Source organism: Dermacentor andersoni, chromosome 1, assembly GCF_023375885.2.
Source record: "Dermacentor andersoni chromosome 1, qqDerAnde1_hic_scaffold, whole genome shotgun sequence".
NCBI classification, from domain to species: Eukaryota; Metazoa; Arthropoda; class Arachnida; order Ixodida; family Ixodidae; genus Dermacentor; species Dermacentor andersoni.
Window position 1 is genome coordinate 254,445,138 of NC_092814.1, and position 16,632 is coordinate 254,461,769.

Genomic DNA, 16,632 nt, shown 5'->3' on the forward strand with positions numbered 1-16,632 from the left:
CGTCTCACAAGGGCTACACAAGCGCTAATCGCCATGTACTTCGGTACTCTGGCAAAGCAGACTGACGAGAGAGAGATAATTTAATTGAAAGAAGGCAGAGAGGTCGGCCTGAGCTACGGCGCTCTAGCCTGCTACTCTGCACAGGGGGAGGGGGGACGGGGATATAAAGATGTGATGAGGGATGATGATGACGTAGCAACAGGGCAGACTGACAAGAATCCGTACATTTAAATGAACGTTTCAACGAAAGCACATTTCCACACAAAATGCAAGTCGGATTAACAGATTTAAATTGAATGGATGAACCAGGCTTGAAAGAAATCTTATAAAGTCTTTTAAGCCTCTCCGTTTCTTCCCCCTGTTCACTTCCCACTTTCATTTGTTTTGCACTCTTTGTATCTATCTTGATTTATAGCGAGTATGTGGGGGCCTTGCGCCATTTTAGGGCTGAATTCCGCGAAAAGGTACATGATGACCACACTCAGACCAATAGCGCAGGCTTTTGCGGAGTTACCTCGCTCTTAAGCATTAAGGCGAATATGACACTGAGTGCATGTGCCACCCATGAGCCTGGATGAAGACGATAAACGACTGCAACTTTAAAAACAAGGGGCTCCCCTCCCCCCCCCCCCCCCCCCCCCACCAAACCTCTTTTTTTATTGTTGAGGAAGGCATACAAATAATGATCAAAATTTTTGAATGTGGCGTAGTGCAAAGATGACGGCAGTACCTGTCTGTGAAATAGTGTCGATGCTTGAGGGGGAAAGCTTGCGTGAAGCATAATCATTATTTCTTTTTACAACGTAATGCGCCTGCTGTCAAAGTTGCTAAGACAACCAATTTTTAAAAAAATCCACTACGCTGACCATCCGCCACACGGACAGATCTTGCTCCATTTGAGGGCCTTATATTTCTAAATCGTTGATAAATTCGAATAGAAGGAATTCCCTAAAGTACTGGTGGCTGAGTTTCCGTAATCTCTATTACTTTAAAGACGTCATTGAATAATCCTGTGGATAATAATGAACATCACATAAGATGGCAGCTTTAAAAAATATGAACGCACCATACTGGCATACGTGAGAAATAAAATGTCATATCAGACACACTGTTGCAGCAGCGAAATTAAATTATCAATGGAATTGGGACGATTGCAATCACACCAATAAGAACAAGTTTCCAAGAGATATCTACAGCCGAGCAGTAGCTCAATGACCACCATCACAATTTTGCAGGTGTATTACAAATTTACACGTATGTCTTGCTCACCACATGCAACTTCTCAGTGGCCACATTGAGAACATAAAAACAAACGCTTGTATAAAATTCGTTTTCCTTTAAACCTAGCGCACTTCAGCATCATTGTACGATTACTGCTTCCTCTCTTTGCACGGATGCATGCTCAACATCACATCGACAGTGACCACACTTTTGTGCTTCCATCCCTTATGAAAATTTATTCCGTGCGCCTGATGACTTGTAAGTGCTCTTTCACATTAGTCATGAAATATTTTTGGAGTGTTTGATGCCTGGTTTCCGAGTAAGTTATGTTTTTCCAAAGGAAATTGGTCACTGTTTTTCTTTTTTTGTTGATCGCATGTGATGTGCAAGATTCTGTTGTGTTTCGAACATTTTTGCAATTTGTAAACAAACGTTTCCTTTTAGTACCCTTGATGAATTTTCTTTTGTGCGGATAATGCGTTTTAAAAGAGAATTCACCAAAATTCTGTAAATAAATTTTTAATAGAAGATAAGCAGTAAGGCCCTGAGAAGTCCAGACAAAAAATGGTTGGAGACATACCACTACTAAGACATGAACGTCTGAGCACTAAATCACAAACTGAGTACCTTACCACAACAGCACGCCGGAACACGTCAGTTGCTAGAGATTTTACCTTGTGAAAAGTAATCTCCACTGCCTACGCTGGTGTTTGCATCCCGCTCATTGACAAGAGGCAGGTGAATTTTCATACTCAACTAGAAAGTACAATAATTACTGCATCTTTACAGCGGAGAAAAGTGCTGTCGACGCTCGCTGCTTCTTGAGCATTGAACGGACACCGCACGAAGGAAACGTTTTACTTGAAACCACCCTGGTCATAACTCAAATTTAGGGTAATTTTTTTTCGTAGGAATTTATGCTTGAGCCCTAGTGCACCGTTCACGAACTCAACTGTTTTGATAGGTCTAATCTTCGGCCGAACGAAGCAATTTCGGCTCTAAGTTAGTACTGGCGGCCGGCGAAGGCTCGTTAGACCATTTGAACTTGGGAAATGCTTTGCTGTTCGTTTTGAGCACAAATCAAACAAACAGGAGCGTAAGCATTGCCACAGCTGGGTTGATGGCAGGAAAATTTCTGGCATGGAGCGGCCAGAGGTCCAACGTCCGTTGTAATGATTATATCGTCGCCATATTGTGGCTAAAAATAATTTAAAAGCTGTTACATTAGTTACCTAAACAAACCATGCTATGCTAAGCTTGGTGAATTTAGTAAAGTCTAATTATGCAACGACGCTTCATGGCAGTCGTAAGGCACTGGAATACCATTCGTACAGTTTCACCACGCTAACCTTATGTGTATTCGCGTGCTGAGTGCCTGTTGTGGAAATAATGCTGAAACACACGAACTTGACCCGTGAGGCCACACATAAAAAAAAAATCTGCTTTGCATTGCACAAGAAAAACGTTGCGTATATTCCCAAATGAGTGCCTGCTGTGAAGCCAATGTTGCAACAGATATTGATTTCCGCATGGATTTCTAATGACTTTTAAGAAAAGAATTAGGAGCTCACTGGATAGTCGAAAGGTATGATCACAAAGGATGTGTCGGAATTTCCAACACTTTGCTTGAGACAGCAGACCATGCGACGCTCTCCATATAATAAGCCATAGTTTAAGCAAAGAACTGACTCCAGTGGCGCGTGCCATGTCGTGTCTACACACGAGAAGGAGATGGAGACCGGACGCGCAGCCCACTTTCATCAAGAGGCTCGGCGACCAGTCAGCGCCAATTTGATTTTATTGTCATGACCCATCCCGATATTGCAAGTGCTTTGTATTTCCTAACTCCCTCCTAATTTTGGGCAACTGCAGCTACTAGCATGCCACATGGGACGACACCTCAGAGTGAGCACTGGGAGCTGCTCCAAGCAAGCTCTTCGTCAAGTTTGCGGCAGCGTCTTTGGCACCAGCACACGGTGGCACCAGCCCTGCAAGAGCATAGTTCGAGCAGTTCCAAGCGTACCAGTTCATATTTGAAACCGACATTAGCCAAGTCGCAGTTGCGATAACAGCGTGGACTTGGTATTGAATGTGACGTGAACTCCGCCTCGAACGCCATCGATCGCGACACTGGCGCGACATTGTCGCTTCGTCTGTACTACGCCGAATAATGTTTCCCGACGTGGAATTGGGAGTGCACATTTCACAGAAACCAACTGACATGAAATAGAGACCCATATCACATATCAGCTATGCATTCCGAGAAGTTAGGGAGTATGCACTTTGCAAATGAAAGAAGTCACATTCGCACTACTTGATGAGTATGCTGCGACAGAGTACCTGAATGCTGAAGTCTGAATATGTACGAAATGTTTGTTTTCTCGCTATGATATCCGGATTCCATAGTCAAGAACCCTTCTTCAGTCTATAGTACTAAATTATCGGTTAGCCACCGCGACACTATTTTGCACTGAAACATAGAACTATCAAACAAATGCGCCTTTCATCGAAATTTTTTTAGCCAGAATATACGCCTGAAAAATAATTGACAGTATGGGCAAAACAAGCCCTATTACAAGTGGCGTAAAGCTGTGATGGTCAGATAACAGAGCAAACAACATAAGGATGGGCGAAAAGCGAGCAACAGGAGTGTTGAAATGAGGCCCTTTCCCTGCGACATTTAGTCCTACGCTACGTAGTCCAAAGCGCGGCTAAGCAAAAGTGTCACAGCTGAAGAAATGCCTGAACTGGTATCGCACTCGTTTCTGAGCCACTGCGACAGTTGGAGAAAGACGCAAGGTAGATCTAGCGCAAGCTTTTACTCAAATATTTATTGTGGGTCGTCACTGAAACAGTGAATAACGTGTTGTCTTAATTAAGTACGCGACTTACAGGAAAGAAATGTTTACATGTTTCTGCGCACCGGATAAAATTTTTTTTGTTAGTTCTGATAGATAATCATACTTCAGCGGCTGTGTTAGCAAATCTTGCTATTACGTGAAGTCCTTCGCACTGATTTGGCATTCGGCAAAGTTACCGTTTTTTTGCATCGAATCAAATTTTCAGGTGCAACTGATTGATGAATATTCATATCACACGGTTGTGCAGGGGCTGACTGCGTAAACAGCAAGACATTCCCGGATGTTGTAGAGGTTCATCATCATCGTCGTTATCAGTACCATCATTATCGACAGCAGCATATTAAATGCAAACTGCCGGGTGAATGAATGCTTATCACAATGATCTAGAATTACTCCTGTCTTGCGGCGTCGCCTAATGCCATCCTATGCCTGTCAATTTCTTAAATTCATTCCCTTGCCATTCATTTTGTAACAGGCCACCAGTTATGTTCTTCACGCATTACGCAGCCTGCCCAGGGGCGCTATAACGTAAGACTATTCCAAACTTTTCTATTCCGATTCTGCAATCAGCCCTCCGCGATTGGTCAAAAACCGCGATAGGTTCTCATCTCATATGACGTGTACACACTGATTATGCATGATTGTACCGAGCAAAATACAAATAGTTATTTCTGATTCGACGCCTTTTTGCCATTAGCCCTTGGTTATTGGTCATAAGTTTTCGGGCTGCACTCACTTCACCTGCTTCTCATGGGACGTCACAAAACAGCAAAAACTCACTGCGTCAAAGTGACGTGCCCGCATTAAAGGTGCATTAATATGCCGAACAAAACTGAATTTTCTTCTGAATAGCCGCAAGCTGCCCCGTTCCAACAGGAATAAAAGATGGCTACCGTCGATCGCTCAGGCGCTCGCTGCTCGTACCTGCCGGAGAGCATGGGTTTATTTGCGTGTAATAAATCTTTCTGCATGTACGTGTAACGTTTGCGAGCACTTTCGGCCCGTTTACGACCTCATTTGGCCAGCTTTTCTTTTGCTGAGGATCCGTTTTAGCATCATTCTTAAGCTTCCGCTGCATGCCGCCGCGATTGTCGACGAGCCACCGCAAGCTAAGGTCAGGGAAGGCGGACCAATCGCCGACGTCGGCACCACCCTCTTCATCAGGTTATCAATTTTCAGTGCACTGGCTCGGCCCCATCGAATCCCGCTCCACTTGAGCAGGTTCCTCGCCTCTTGTGAGCCAATTAGATAAGACAAGCCGCTTAGTCTAGGCAATGTTATTCATTATTGAAGCAAACAAAAGTGACCTCCTATGAACGAGGAGAGCGTTTGATTGGTCTGTTCGAACAACCCTGCGGGTGACCGCCCGATGCTTGCGTCGGTGGTTACGCAAATTTCACGTCAGGAGATTGGAATAAAAACATATTGGAATAGTTTAATGTTATAGGGCTCCAGCTCCATTTTTTGTCTTAATTTGAACTAGAATATCCGTTATCCCCGTATGCTCTCTCATCCACACTGCTCTGTTCCCGTCTATTAGAGCTACAGCTATCATTCTTCGTTCCGTTGCTCTTGCATGGCCCTAAGCTTCTTCTGTAGTTTCTTTGTTAAACTATTTCTACCCCCATGTCAGTACTGCTAAAATGCACCGATTACAATCTACTACAAATAATTATTGAAGAATTCAATTAGCAGTTTTCAATTATAGTAGAATCCGATGATTGCAGTCTACCGGTAAAATTCAATGATCTTAAAACATCCAGCTTGATATTAAACTCTTTTGCACATTTTTATTGAATACGTAAGGCAATGTACCTGGAGTCGTATTCGCAATGACGACTAAGGCAGAAAACTTGCCTTCAAAAATTTTCTCTAGAAATGCAGTTCGGGAATAAAAGAAGCAAATAACTGACACATCATTTATTGAGATATGGTCTTAGGCTCACAGCGAGAGTGCGAAACTGAACATTCTTTTTTTTTTTTTTTTTGTCACAAGCGGCGCACAGCGTAAATGCTTATTCTTGCCTTGAAAATCAGCCACGCGAATACCGTCTCTGTCTGCATTCATTCGGAAGTCAAACGTCGATCACTCTGCAACGGCACGGCCTAATTAAGAAGAATTATAACGGTCATGTGACATGCACCAATGATCGACGACGTTCATTAGGCACACTGCTTTCTTTGATGCACACACCATGATTCATTATTTCAGACAAGAGCCTCCGTAATAAATAAGCGAAAGGCTTTCCAGATGGTGGTGGCGTCTTAATCAACGCGCCCGTCTGAATTCAACGCGACTGTCAGGAATGTAACCCGTGGAAAATAGTTCACACTAGCTCTTTCCCCCGTACATTGTGTGCACAACGTAGGGGTGTATGAATTATAATTCTTGAAACCAAATCGAATACGAATAGAATAATGATGATACCGAATTGGGAATACGAATGCGAATTGAAATAGCCTTCGAATAGTGAGACAACTTCTTTCAATGCACTATTGCTCGAGTTGAGCAACATTTTACTGGAAACGCTGTTAAATATCAATCAACAACAAATGAATGTCAGAACAGTATGCACGAAAATGAGATCCTATATAGAAGTGACAACAGTATTCAAAGTGCTGTTTTGTCACTATCTCTTGAATGCGGGGAAAATTCAAATGTTTAACAAAATCTCAGCTTTACGAGCAGAACGAGAGTACTGTACCGCGGAGAGTGTGGTGAACAGAAAGTTCCGCTGACAGAATACGACACATAAACCAAGTTCCTAACCTTCTTATAATAATGTCTGTTTGGTGGCACGTGAGCATCGATATCGCAAAAGCAATAAGCAGGAATATTGCGCCGACATCAACACTGTACAGGAAGTGTTATTAAAGCTCGGGTTATGCGTTAGACCACTGTTCGCCAAGGTTGTAAACGACAAAAACTAGCCACTTATGTTTTAGTTTTTCCCAATTATTTGAAAACTATTCGATAACTATTTGATGCGTTGAATATTAACTCTTCGATTCCAGCACAGAATCGAAGAAAATTAGATTCTGCTCGTTATTCATAATTTTCTAATGCCCGGACACTCTTAGAGTTTTGTACTGGAAATACGAGTGGAAAATCTGGCACTATAGTGTCTGCACGTGCCACCAGTATGTGGCTGTTCATGCAGTATTGGAATGGCAAACAATGCAATGATTTGCCCAAACATCGTTCTCACGGTTTCAAATGACCTTTTGGATTCATAGATTAACCTCCTTGAAGCTAATTGTTTAATACAGATTCACGTTATGGCGATAATTAGTCTCATTTATCCTCTAACATCGTTAACTCGATTTCTCATTAGAACAACACGGATAAAAGTGAGTGATCAGGATATCTCAGAAAGATCTAACGCATAACGAGTGTCATTCAACTTGATCCAGATTTGGCGATATGCACAGTCGAAACTTTTGCCGTTGACTGCTCTGCCGGAAATTACGCCATGAAATAAATTAATACGGAACGTCTAACACTTAGCGCTACGAGACTAGCAGATAACGTAATTTAACCATAAATAGCAACAAAATAAGCTGCAATGTGCAAGCAACGATTGCAGCACTAGTCATGCCTATTACGTGATGTTGTCGCTCATATCACTCAGGAATTATTTATTTTAAAGTGCAGTATACGCTACCTCCATTACCACATAATACGCCACAAGAACACGGTTCGAAGTTTCCGCGATAACGCAAGCAGTGGTGTGCCCGACGAATTTGTGACCTGAGAAATGTCACAACGAAAAAAAAAAACGATATCCAATGCACGCTGGAGTGAAAACGACGGACTAACGTTTACCATAACTGAATTTATCTCCGGCTGTCCAAACCTTTCCGTCAGGGCGCGAACAAAGGCATCGACTCAGAAGCACATTTACACCAATACTCTAGTGCTTGATTTTGTTATGTACATGTTACAAAAACATGCAGCGTTAAAACGAACTTTCACCATGCAACAATTCGCTGCGCCACAACAACGTCCTTTTTCTTCTTTTTCTTTTGTGGGGCGGGTGCACTGAAATCAAATAACGCAAAGGAAAGCACGTTGGCCAGAATTGAATGCCTACTTTAGGCACCTAATGTGGCTATCGAATCAATATCGACGAAAACGTGAGACGCTTGGGCCACAGAGAACCATACTCATACTGCTCGGTATCCCAGACCCGCGAGGCAGAATAGTTTCGGGAGAAGTTGCAATAACATCGAAGTGACGGTGATGCCCTCAAGCGAAGGCGTTGCAATTCCTCGAGTCCCCACAGTGATGGCCGCGAGCGATCATTGCTTCTTTTTCTCGTCTGCTGGCCAGAGAGCGTCCAAAACTCTGAGGCCAAAATCCACTCGGCCAGGGCCAAAGCGCGCCACGCGGCGGTCGGGGCAACAGGAGAAAAACGCATGCGTTCTGGCTGGTTCTGGCAGCCCGCGGGTAGCGAACACAAGAAAATTGGAGAGGCTGAATGTGGTCCTCGCGAATAAAAGTCAAAGTAGAAAAAATACATAAGCACGTAGTTAACTTTGCTGGCTTTATTTTCTCGATATGGATGCTTTGGCGCAGATGAAAAATGAAATGTTGATATTCCTTTCTGTGACATGACGCCACAAATCAACCACCACAACTCTTCGTTCCATCGGACCTTGCTGCGTGCTTTGTCAACTTGTCTGATAGTGTGTTGATTTGGCCTGTCGCGTGGTATGGTCCGATTTACAACTTTAGAAATGTGAATGCACCTTTGGCGTCAAATGTTTATAAGAACATTAAATGCACAAGGTTCCGGAATTGAAAATCAAAAGCACGACTTTGCAAATGTCAATGCACCTTTCACATCAAAAGCTTATTCGAACCAGAGTTGCCAGATGGGGCTATTATTAGCCAAATCGGGTTACTTTTTATGCGGGTTGGCATCGAAAATTGCGAGTTGGCCCCATGGCTATATGTGCGCTATATCTGTCTTTAGGACTTCCGAGTCCTGAGGACCATGTCAAGACACAAAATTAGGGAACGCTGGTTTATGAAAACCCAAAGATCATTACTGCTACAACAAAGATATGTAGGCAATCCCGAAGGCTGTGTTTTTAGGCAGTGCCGGTTCCTGGAGCATGGTGTTGTCATGGCTGCCATACGTCATTCCAGCGCCAATCTCTCTTCTTTTGGCGTATTTTCCAGCTGTGGTGAGAGAAAAAAAACTGGACTCGAAATACATAACAGGCGCTTGTGGTAGTGCTACGTCCATAATTTATTATTTTTGAACAGATCACAGTGATGGTTGGGAAAGAGTTCGTGCCAGTCTGTAATGGTATATACGAGGGACCTTCCAAAAGTAAGTAAGATGGTACAGCAGGTGAAACTGTCGCCATAAGAATCCACGCTAGTTGCTGGTTTAACGACGGAAAGACCGCCAACGGAGGACGAACGACGCATGCGCAGAGCGCCGAAGTAGAGAGAGTAGCAGCAGACCGGCGGTGCCCGAGGTTATTCGAGTACAAATCACAATGGCAGATAGACTTGTGCTGACAGCGTCGTCTGGAGTGGAAGTGCGTGCTGTTATCCGGTATGAATGAGCACCTGTTGCCTGCATTGAAAGTGTCACTCTCGGGACGCTACTTCAAAAACAAGGCTGAGGTGGAGCAGGCTGTGCGACAATTCCTTGCATCGCAGGGCAATGGGTTTTACCAGAGTGGTTTCTTCAAACTGATTGCAGGCTACGACAACTGTTTCAATGTCAGTGGCGAATATGTGGAAAAAAACAGCAAGTTGTATAATTCATGATGCCATGGTGTATCTTTTTGGCTATAAAGTTTCCGTGTGAAAATAAATGATAAAGCTTACTTTCGGAATGTCTATCGTATAGTGTTCTACTGACTTCCTATTCTGATGTATAATGCTTGAATTTGTTAGACACAGGGGTTTACTTTGTACTTCATGACAGCCGTGCGCGAGCTATAAAATTTATTTTGTGTGTTCCCTAGTGGAATTACATTTTTTTTTCAAGCCGCACTGAAAGTAAAGCTACACAGCCCCCCTCAGAAATGTGTCAGCACATACCTTCGTACCTGCATTCACAGATACTTATGTCCACGTTTTCACATTACGCGAATCTTGCCAGCGAATCTCTGTTTGAAAAATTTTGAGGGCGCTTAAGCTTCACCATTAAGAATGGTACGCGATAGCATTCAATGATTCCTGAATACTTCACACAATTACCGGTAACTGCAGCTTATGTAACCTTAATGTTTAACGGGAAACACCGGCGGCGAACGCTATGCACGAAGGCGAGCTTTGTCGTTCTTTTTTGATGGTGTGCAAGGAACCGAGGGGAACCGAAGGTACCGAAGGAACCGTGCCGTTCCTACTGACAGACCTCGAGCGGTAGCTGGAAAACGATATCTCCTTTCCGCGTAACACAATTATGTTTTCTCGTATATTCAAATTACAGTCCGACGCTATCATATCTGTAGGTTGTGTGTAAGCCGTACTTTACGATTTTTCTGCGTATTTTACCTTGAGAAATTCAATTATTTTAGTAACTTCCTTGCGCCACGTGGAGGATCTGCGTGGTTGGGTATTGTTAGATCTGAGCCTTCTTCGAGTTCACCAGACCACATCGACCACATCGTCACCTCCACGGACAGCTACTACACAAACATGGACAGCCGTGCTTTCACCTGATTTGCCCTCTCAAGTGAAGGATTTTCATTGGCAATATCAGTGGGGCATTCTACCTACAAAAGACAGGCTTGAACGCTGGCATATGGTAGCGAATGATAAATGCATATATGCGCACAAACAGAGACCAACGCGCATGTAGTAAAGGAGTGCGTTGTAGCACGCACCTTCTGGAAGCTAGTTGCAAGAATGTTCGGAATATCCATCGTGCGGCCACCGCAGCGCCGAGATCGGTTTGCGAGTCTTGTCTACTACAGCGCTAGCTACGTTTTGTGGTGCGTCCGCAACATCGCAGAACGATCTCGGCAGTCAAATAGAGCAATGTACCCCAGAATGCGAAAACTACGGGTGATAGTATGGGGCCATCTTGAAGAACAGTTGTTCAAACTCGGTGAAGCCGAGTTTCTTCGCCGCTGGTCTACGCGGTACATAACCGTCTCCCGAGGCAAAGTCTTTCTACAGCCAGAATAATGCTCAATTCTGTTGCCCGAGTTCAGACTGTATCTGTATGTGCCCCGGGTACCTTTCTTAAATTCGAGGCTGACAATAATGCTTTTTGCGTGGACGCTGTAATGAGTTTTGTTGTTGGTGTTGTGTGAGGCAAAACCAGTATCAAGCAGACACCATTTATTATTTCGTTTGCTAATCTGTTTTGTTTACATCAAGTATGATGTATTACATGTGCTGTACCTTATATTGTACTTTTCGTTCATACCACAGTTGTAAGCGTGCCTACGGATGAATAAATTTCCTTGTCAGCTAATTAAGGAGCGCAGAAGCACATCTAGCACGTTCTCGAGGCGCGGCACGTGCAAACAAGTTGGCGTCCCTCCCCCCCTCGTGCGCCACATCTGGAGCTATTCACTGCTTGACTCTTCCCGAAAGTGTAGCGAGAGGCTGGCACTGTTCCAGGTAACGTGGGTCCCGAGGCAAGACGGCTGTAATGCACCGTGAAGCCCTGGCAGCAATCCCCCCATCCGCCTTTGTGAAGGCAGTTGCAGATCGGGAAGGCAATACCACAGACAAATAATCCCTCGGATAATTGGAGCCCAAGGAGTGACCCTCTGACCGAATGTTACGTACACTCGCACGGACGCCTACCATTGGCCGAAAATGACGACACCTGAGCGGGCTCACCGATTAGCCGAAAATGACGAAACCTGAGTGGGCTCGCCGATTGGCCGAACGTGACGTGACTTCGAGACACCGAAGGCGTTAAAAGCCAGAAACCGGGAGCAGCAAGAGAGCATTCCTTCATTCATCTCTTTCGAGCTTCTTGCCACGGGCCGCAGCGTCCGAGTTGCTGCCGGCCCGTAATGACTTTATGACTGTTAATTTCTTTCTACTCTCACTGTAAATATTGTAAATAAACCTCCAGTTTTCCTCTCAAAGTTCTCCTCAACCTCGGCCAACTCCAGCACCCAACGGCAAGGTCCAAAATCTGGGGACAGCAATTGGGATTGTCCTCCAGATCCAACAGTATGCGTGGTTCGAGATTCTTTTTGCCGAAGCGACGTCCGACGCTGAATGCCGCGCGCCAGAAATCGACGCTGGAATTTCTGCGACAGGGCTCCCTTAACGCTATCGCGTTAATATTGTGCAGTTCAACTCTCTTCGATACTAATACCACCTGGATTATTGCCAGCGCCGTTGTCTAAGTGGGGATTAAAAACTATAAACCTTAATTCACCTCTTCAGGTGGCGCTGTGGCTGGTAGTTCCATGCTACGGGTGGGACGTCCAGCGTCGTCCTGTAATCCAAGCGCAGCTCGGGTGGTTGGTCCAGTCACAGGTGGATCTCCACCCGTCCAAATGGATGGGGCATCACGGTGTGTGCATAAACCGTGTGGCCTAGTCTGGAGGAACACTTGCGTCTTGGCAGCTGACGCCGGAGGGTGTGGCGACCCTCTGTAATCCAGCTTCTAGGAGGCCGTGCACGTCGTTACGTGAGTGAAATCGAGAAGGGTTGCATGTGTGTGCCTCACCGAGGTGCAGGAGATTCACACAAGTGACAGGTGACTTCGCTGCGAGAGGTGGCGCTCTCGTTTAATCCAAGCCGGTGATTAAGATCAAGGAAGCGCTGCCTGTGTCGAACCTCGCAGCCCCCCACCCCTCCTTTACGTGGGCGCCCCGGGCAAGACTGTAAAGTGCCTAAGAGGGCAAGAAAGCGAAACCAAGCCTTTGTGTTCGGGAGTAATACCGTAAGGTGACTATCGGGAGTTTCTTGTTGTCAGGACTCTGGCTTCCTGTCAATGATGCGGTAGGTCCTCAGGGGAAAGGGTTGGCGGTCAACCCATCCGTTATAAATATAAGGGGAGAGATGGCTCCCCAGCAAGAGGTCTGGTGTACAAGGGCATCACCAAGCTCGAGGACGCTACGGCGCCCGGCAGAGGTGCCTTTCACGCGGGGCATTCGGGAAGTTATCGCCCCCGCCAACTCGAATACATGGGTTGCCCAGAACACTACCAGCGAGGTGACAGTAGTAGGGTGGGCCGTCACGCTCAATGGTAGGACTTCGGTCCGGCGATGACCCAACGTAAATGGGGACAGGGCGTATAGCTCAGGCTAGCGACCCGGTCCTGGGTTGCTCGGTAGGTCGACATGTTGGGCTGCACTCAGTATGGGCGAAGGTCCTGGGAAGGGTGCCCGGCCCTGACCGAACCATATAAGGTCGGGATGAATCTTTTTGGCGGGCCAGTACTTCTTGTGGCGCTGTGGACCGGCGTCCGGCGTCAGAAACGGACAGCGATTTCTGACAAACCCATACGGATACAGTGCGGCGGCGCAGATGTCAAAATGCGGAACAGATTATAACGCTCGCCGTGAACAATAGTTTTACGTCAAGGTTATCGCAGTATATAATTAGGAGAGGCATCGGCGCTAAGAACAGCTGTGTTATCGATGGGGCCTACACGTATAGTTCGTACACCCGAAGAACGACATGTGTACGAGGAGCGCCGGAGGAAACAGCAACGAGAATGTAAACGGTACCGGCGCGTAACGACCACCGACGAAGAAAATTGTCGCGATGCTGAACGAAAACAACATCGCGAGGCCGGGAAACCATTCCACTCTGTGAAGATGGAATGGCAGCGAAAGCACTTTACTTTTTGTTTGAGAGCTTTGACTGTCGTCAGCTTTCGCTGCCATTCCATCTTCACAGAGTGGAAGGGTTGTAAATTTTTTGTGTGTGTGCCCTAGTCTTTCGGACTGGACTCGTTTTGCAGCCATTAATAGTCATTTGTCACCAAGTATTTGGTTAGTTTCAACTATTCAAAAATAACGAATAGTTTTTTTTTTCGTATAAGAATATGACTAGTTAGTATCTAATATTCGATTCATATTATAAACTGCGAATATTCGCCAACCCCTGCAGCAATGAGCTTCTACAGACCACATCGAAACAACGTCAGTGCTGCAGCCTTGTTAGAGTGCTCTCAAGACAGGTGCTGGCGACGGAGGATAAGGAGCCCTGGGACCACCTCGGGGCCTAATGGTCAACACAAATGAACCGAAGAGGCGGGGCTCAACAACCCAGATCACTCGTCTTCAGGTTATAAGAGGTTTAGTTCTGTGCCCACGAATATGCCTGCTGAACTCACGGTAAACTCAAGCCGCCTCCTCCAAGATAGCATGAAGGCTTGCACGCTCCGAGTTATGACGCTTCGAGCAAAGGCAGGGAATACTTTCAAAACTGTAGTTTGGGAACAACGCACAAAGCGAGAGGGAGGGAAAGTTAAATGATATATCGGGAGAGGTTAGCCAAATGTCAGACCTGGCATACTACTCCAGATGAGGTGCTGAGGGATGAAAGAAAACTGGTAAGATAAGAACAAAAACAAAGCACATACTTCACACTAATGCATTCACTAACACAAACGCTCTAACATAAAAGGTGTTTACAACGCCTAATTGAAGCCAGCATCCCGTATGACTGGTGCAAGCCCTTTAATGTAATAAAGCTAAGCGTCGCCCGCATTTTTTGTTGATTGCGACGAAGTGAATGTTTGGATACTGAAGAATCCATTATACAAAATTGTAGCTACAACAAAGCGGTAAAAAAAGATATAGATTTAGATAGATAACTAAACATAGTCAACGTCTGCTGCAAACTAAAAAAACCCTCACCGTATACTAAGAACACGATAGAATACTGCATATGCATACTCTATATCCTGAATAATGTTGTTATAGTGAAAAAAAAGACGAAATGGTGTGCCGTCATTTGACTTCATGACTTCCCGTCATTTCGCGGCTATTTCCAGCGTAACAACTATAAACTAACTGATGCGGAAACGTCATCATCGCATTAAATTGAGACAATAAAATAACGTGACATCAGAGTAAACAAAATATCACTCAAACAATAAAATCGACAAGATGTTACGGTGGGATTTAAAAAGTTACGTCCCACAAATTGTACTTCACTTTTGACAAGGTTGTAACAGGACACTGTCCGCAAGAGCATTGCATCAGGCTGTCTTAGTTTGTCTTTGTTTATAGGGACAGGAAGACCAAGATCCAAGCATTTTCTTTATCCATAAGAGTAACCTATCTAAGACGTCTGCGCCACCACGATTTGTCTCGATGCTGGTCTAATTGTGAGCATTGGATGAGGATGAGCGCTGAAAAAAGCGCTCGGGATATCACAGTGTAGGCACTCGGACGGGGTCCTCTTGCGTGGACGATAGAAAAGCGGGTCTTATAAGGAACCTTGATATGCAGACAATACAACTGTGTACAGATCCCGTTTCATGTTGAGGGGTAATGAGAAGCGTAACAAAGGACTTCTATTCTACAAAATAGATTATTTCCTCCACTCATCGAACGACACGGTCCTCGTTGATGATCTGCCACTGAAATGTAGGTGTCTTGACTTTCGTCATGAGGTCACGGCTCGGAGCGCATAGGCTATGCGTTGCGTTCATCAATTTTTCTATGATATCTCTCGATCACAGCTTCTGATTGCGCCTCGTGACCTCGTCTCCGAAGACATGCGTGCGTTTTGAGCTGGTGCATTCAAGTTTGATATATGTGTATATATGCTTAACGCGCCAGAGAACTGGAGGCTTCATAGCATCATTAGTCGGCCAACCCGTGAATAGTTAAAAAGAAACTCAAACAGATTGTGCTCAAAACTCAAACAGTTCTTTAAAAACCATAAGCTGACTACACCAATCTTGTGCGATAGCCCTGGCTCGTAAGAGGCAACCAGAATTGGGTCGAATGGGGTCGCGCGTGTACTCTAAAAGCTAAACAAAAGTAGGCATTTGAATAAAACGAGGAAGCGCACCATGCTACTCCTGCACTTACCCAGCGCCCCGGAGTCAGCACCAGAAGGAACGGGACCCCTCTGGCAGACCACCTGTACCGCGGATGACGTAGCATTCCATACGCTGCAGTTGTACCATTTACGTGACAGCCACGTGTTGCCTGCAAGATAAGTCAAAATCCCAGAAAATGAAAATTGCATGTGCCTGCCCCTTTAACAAAAGTAAGCGGAATCAGGAAAAAGTTGTAAAATGCAGATAGGCTACATACAAGTATGCACTTCCCGCTCCAAGAAATGCCCACAAGTGCTCACAAAATACCCATAAAACATGCTATAATTAATCACCAACACCAATTTTGCTACTCTTTACAGTATGTCGGTAGATACCACTCCATATTTATCTGTGATATCAACGCCCCATTTCTTTAGTACCGCTCAGTTCATCCTACGATTAGTTTTTCGTGCCACAGTGTCCCACACTGCGGAAACATATTAGCTGGAAAAGAAATGCATTTGGCTTTAGATCTCGTGGCAGCGTGTGTAAAATATGTTGCTTCTAATGAGTTTGTTTTCCTGATAATCAATGGGCAA

The 16,632-nt window shown here is 45.0% G+C and overlaps 1 protein-coding gene across 4 annotated transcripts in view; it reads right to left on the reverse strand.

Moving 5' to 3' along the window:
- The window catches only part of LOC126548278 (nephrin-like), a 727,088-nt gene that overhangs the window by 110,899 nt on the left and 599,557 nt on the right, over positions 1–16,632 (reverse strand). For all 4 annotated transcript variants that reach the window (XM_055063648.2, XM_055063647.2, XM_055063646.2 and 1 more), the window contains exon 9: positions 16,083–16,202. In XM_055063648.2, coding sequence (XP_054919623.2) covers positions 16,083–16,202 — 120 coding nt within the window. The remainder of the gene's footprint in view (positions 1–16,082; positions 16,203–16,632) is intronic.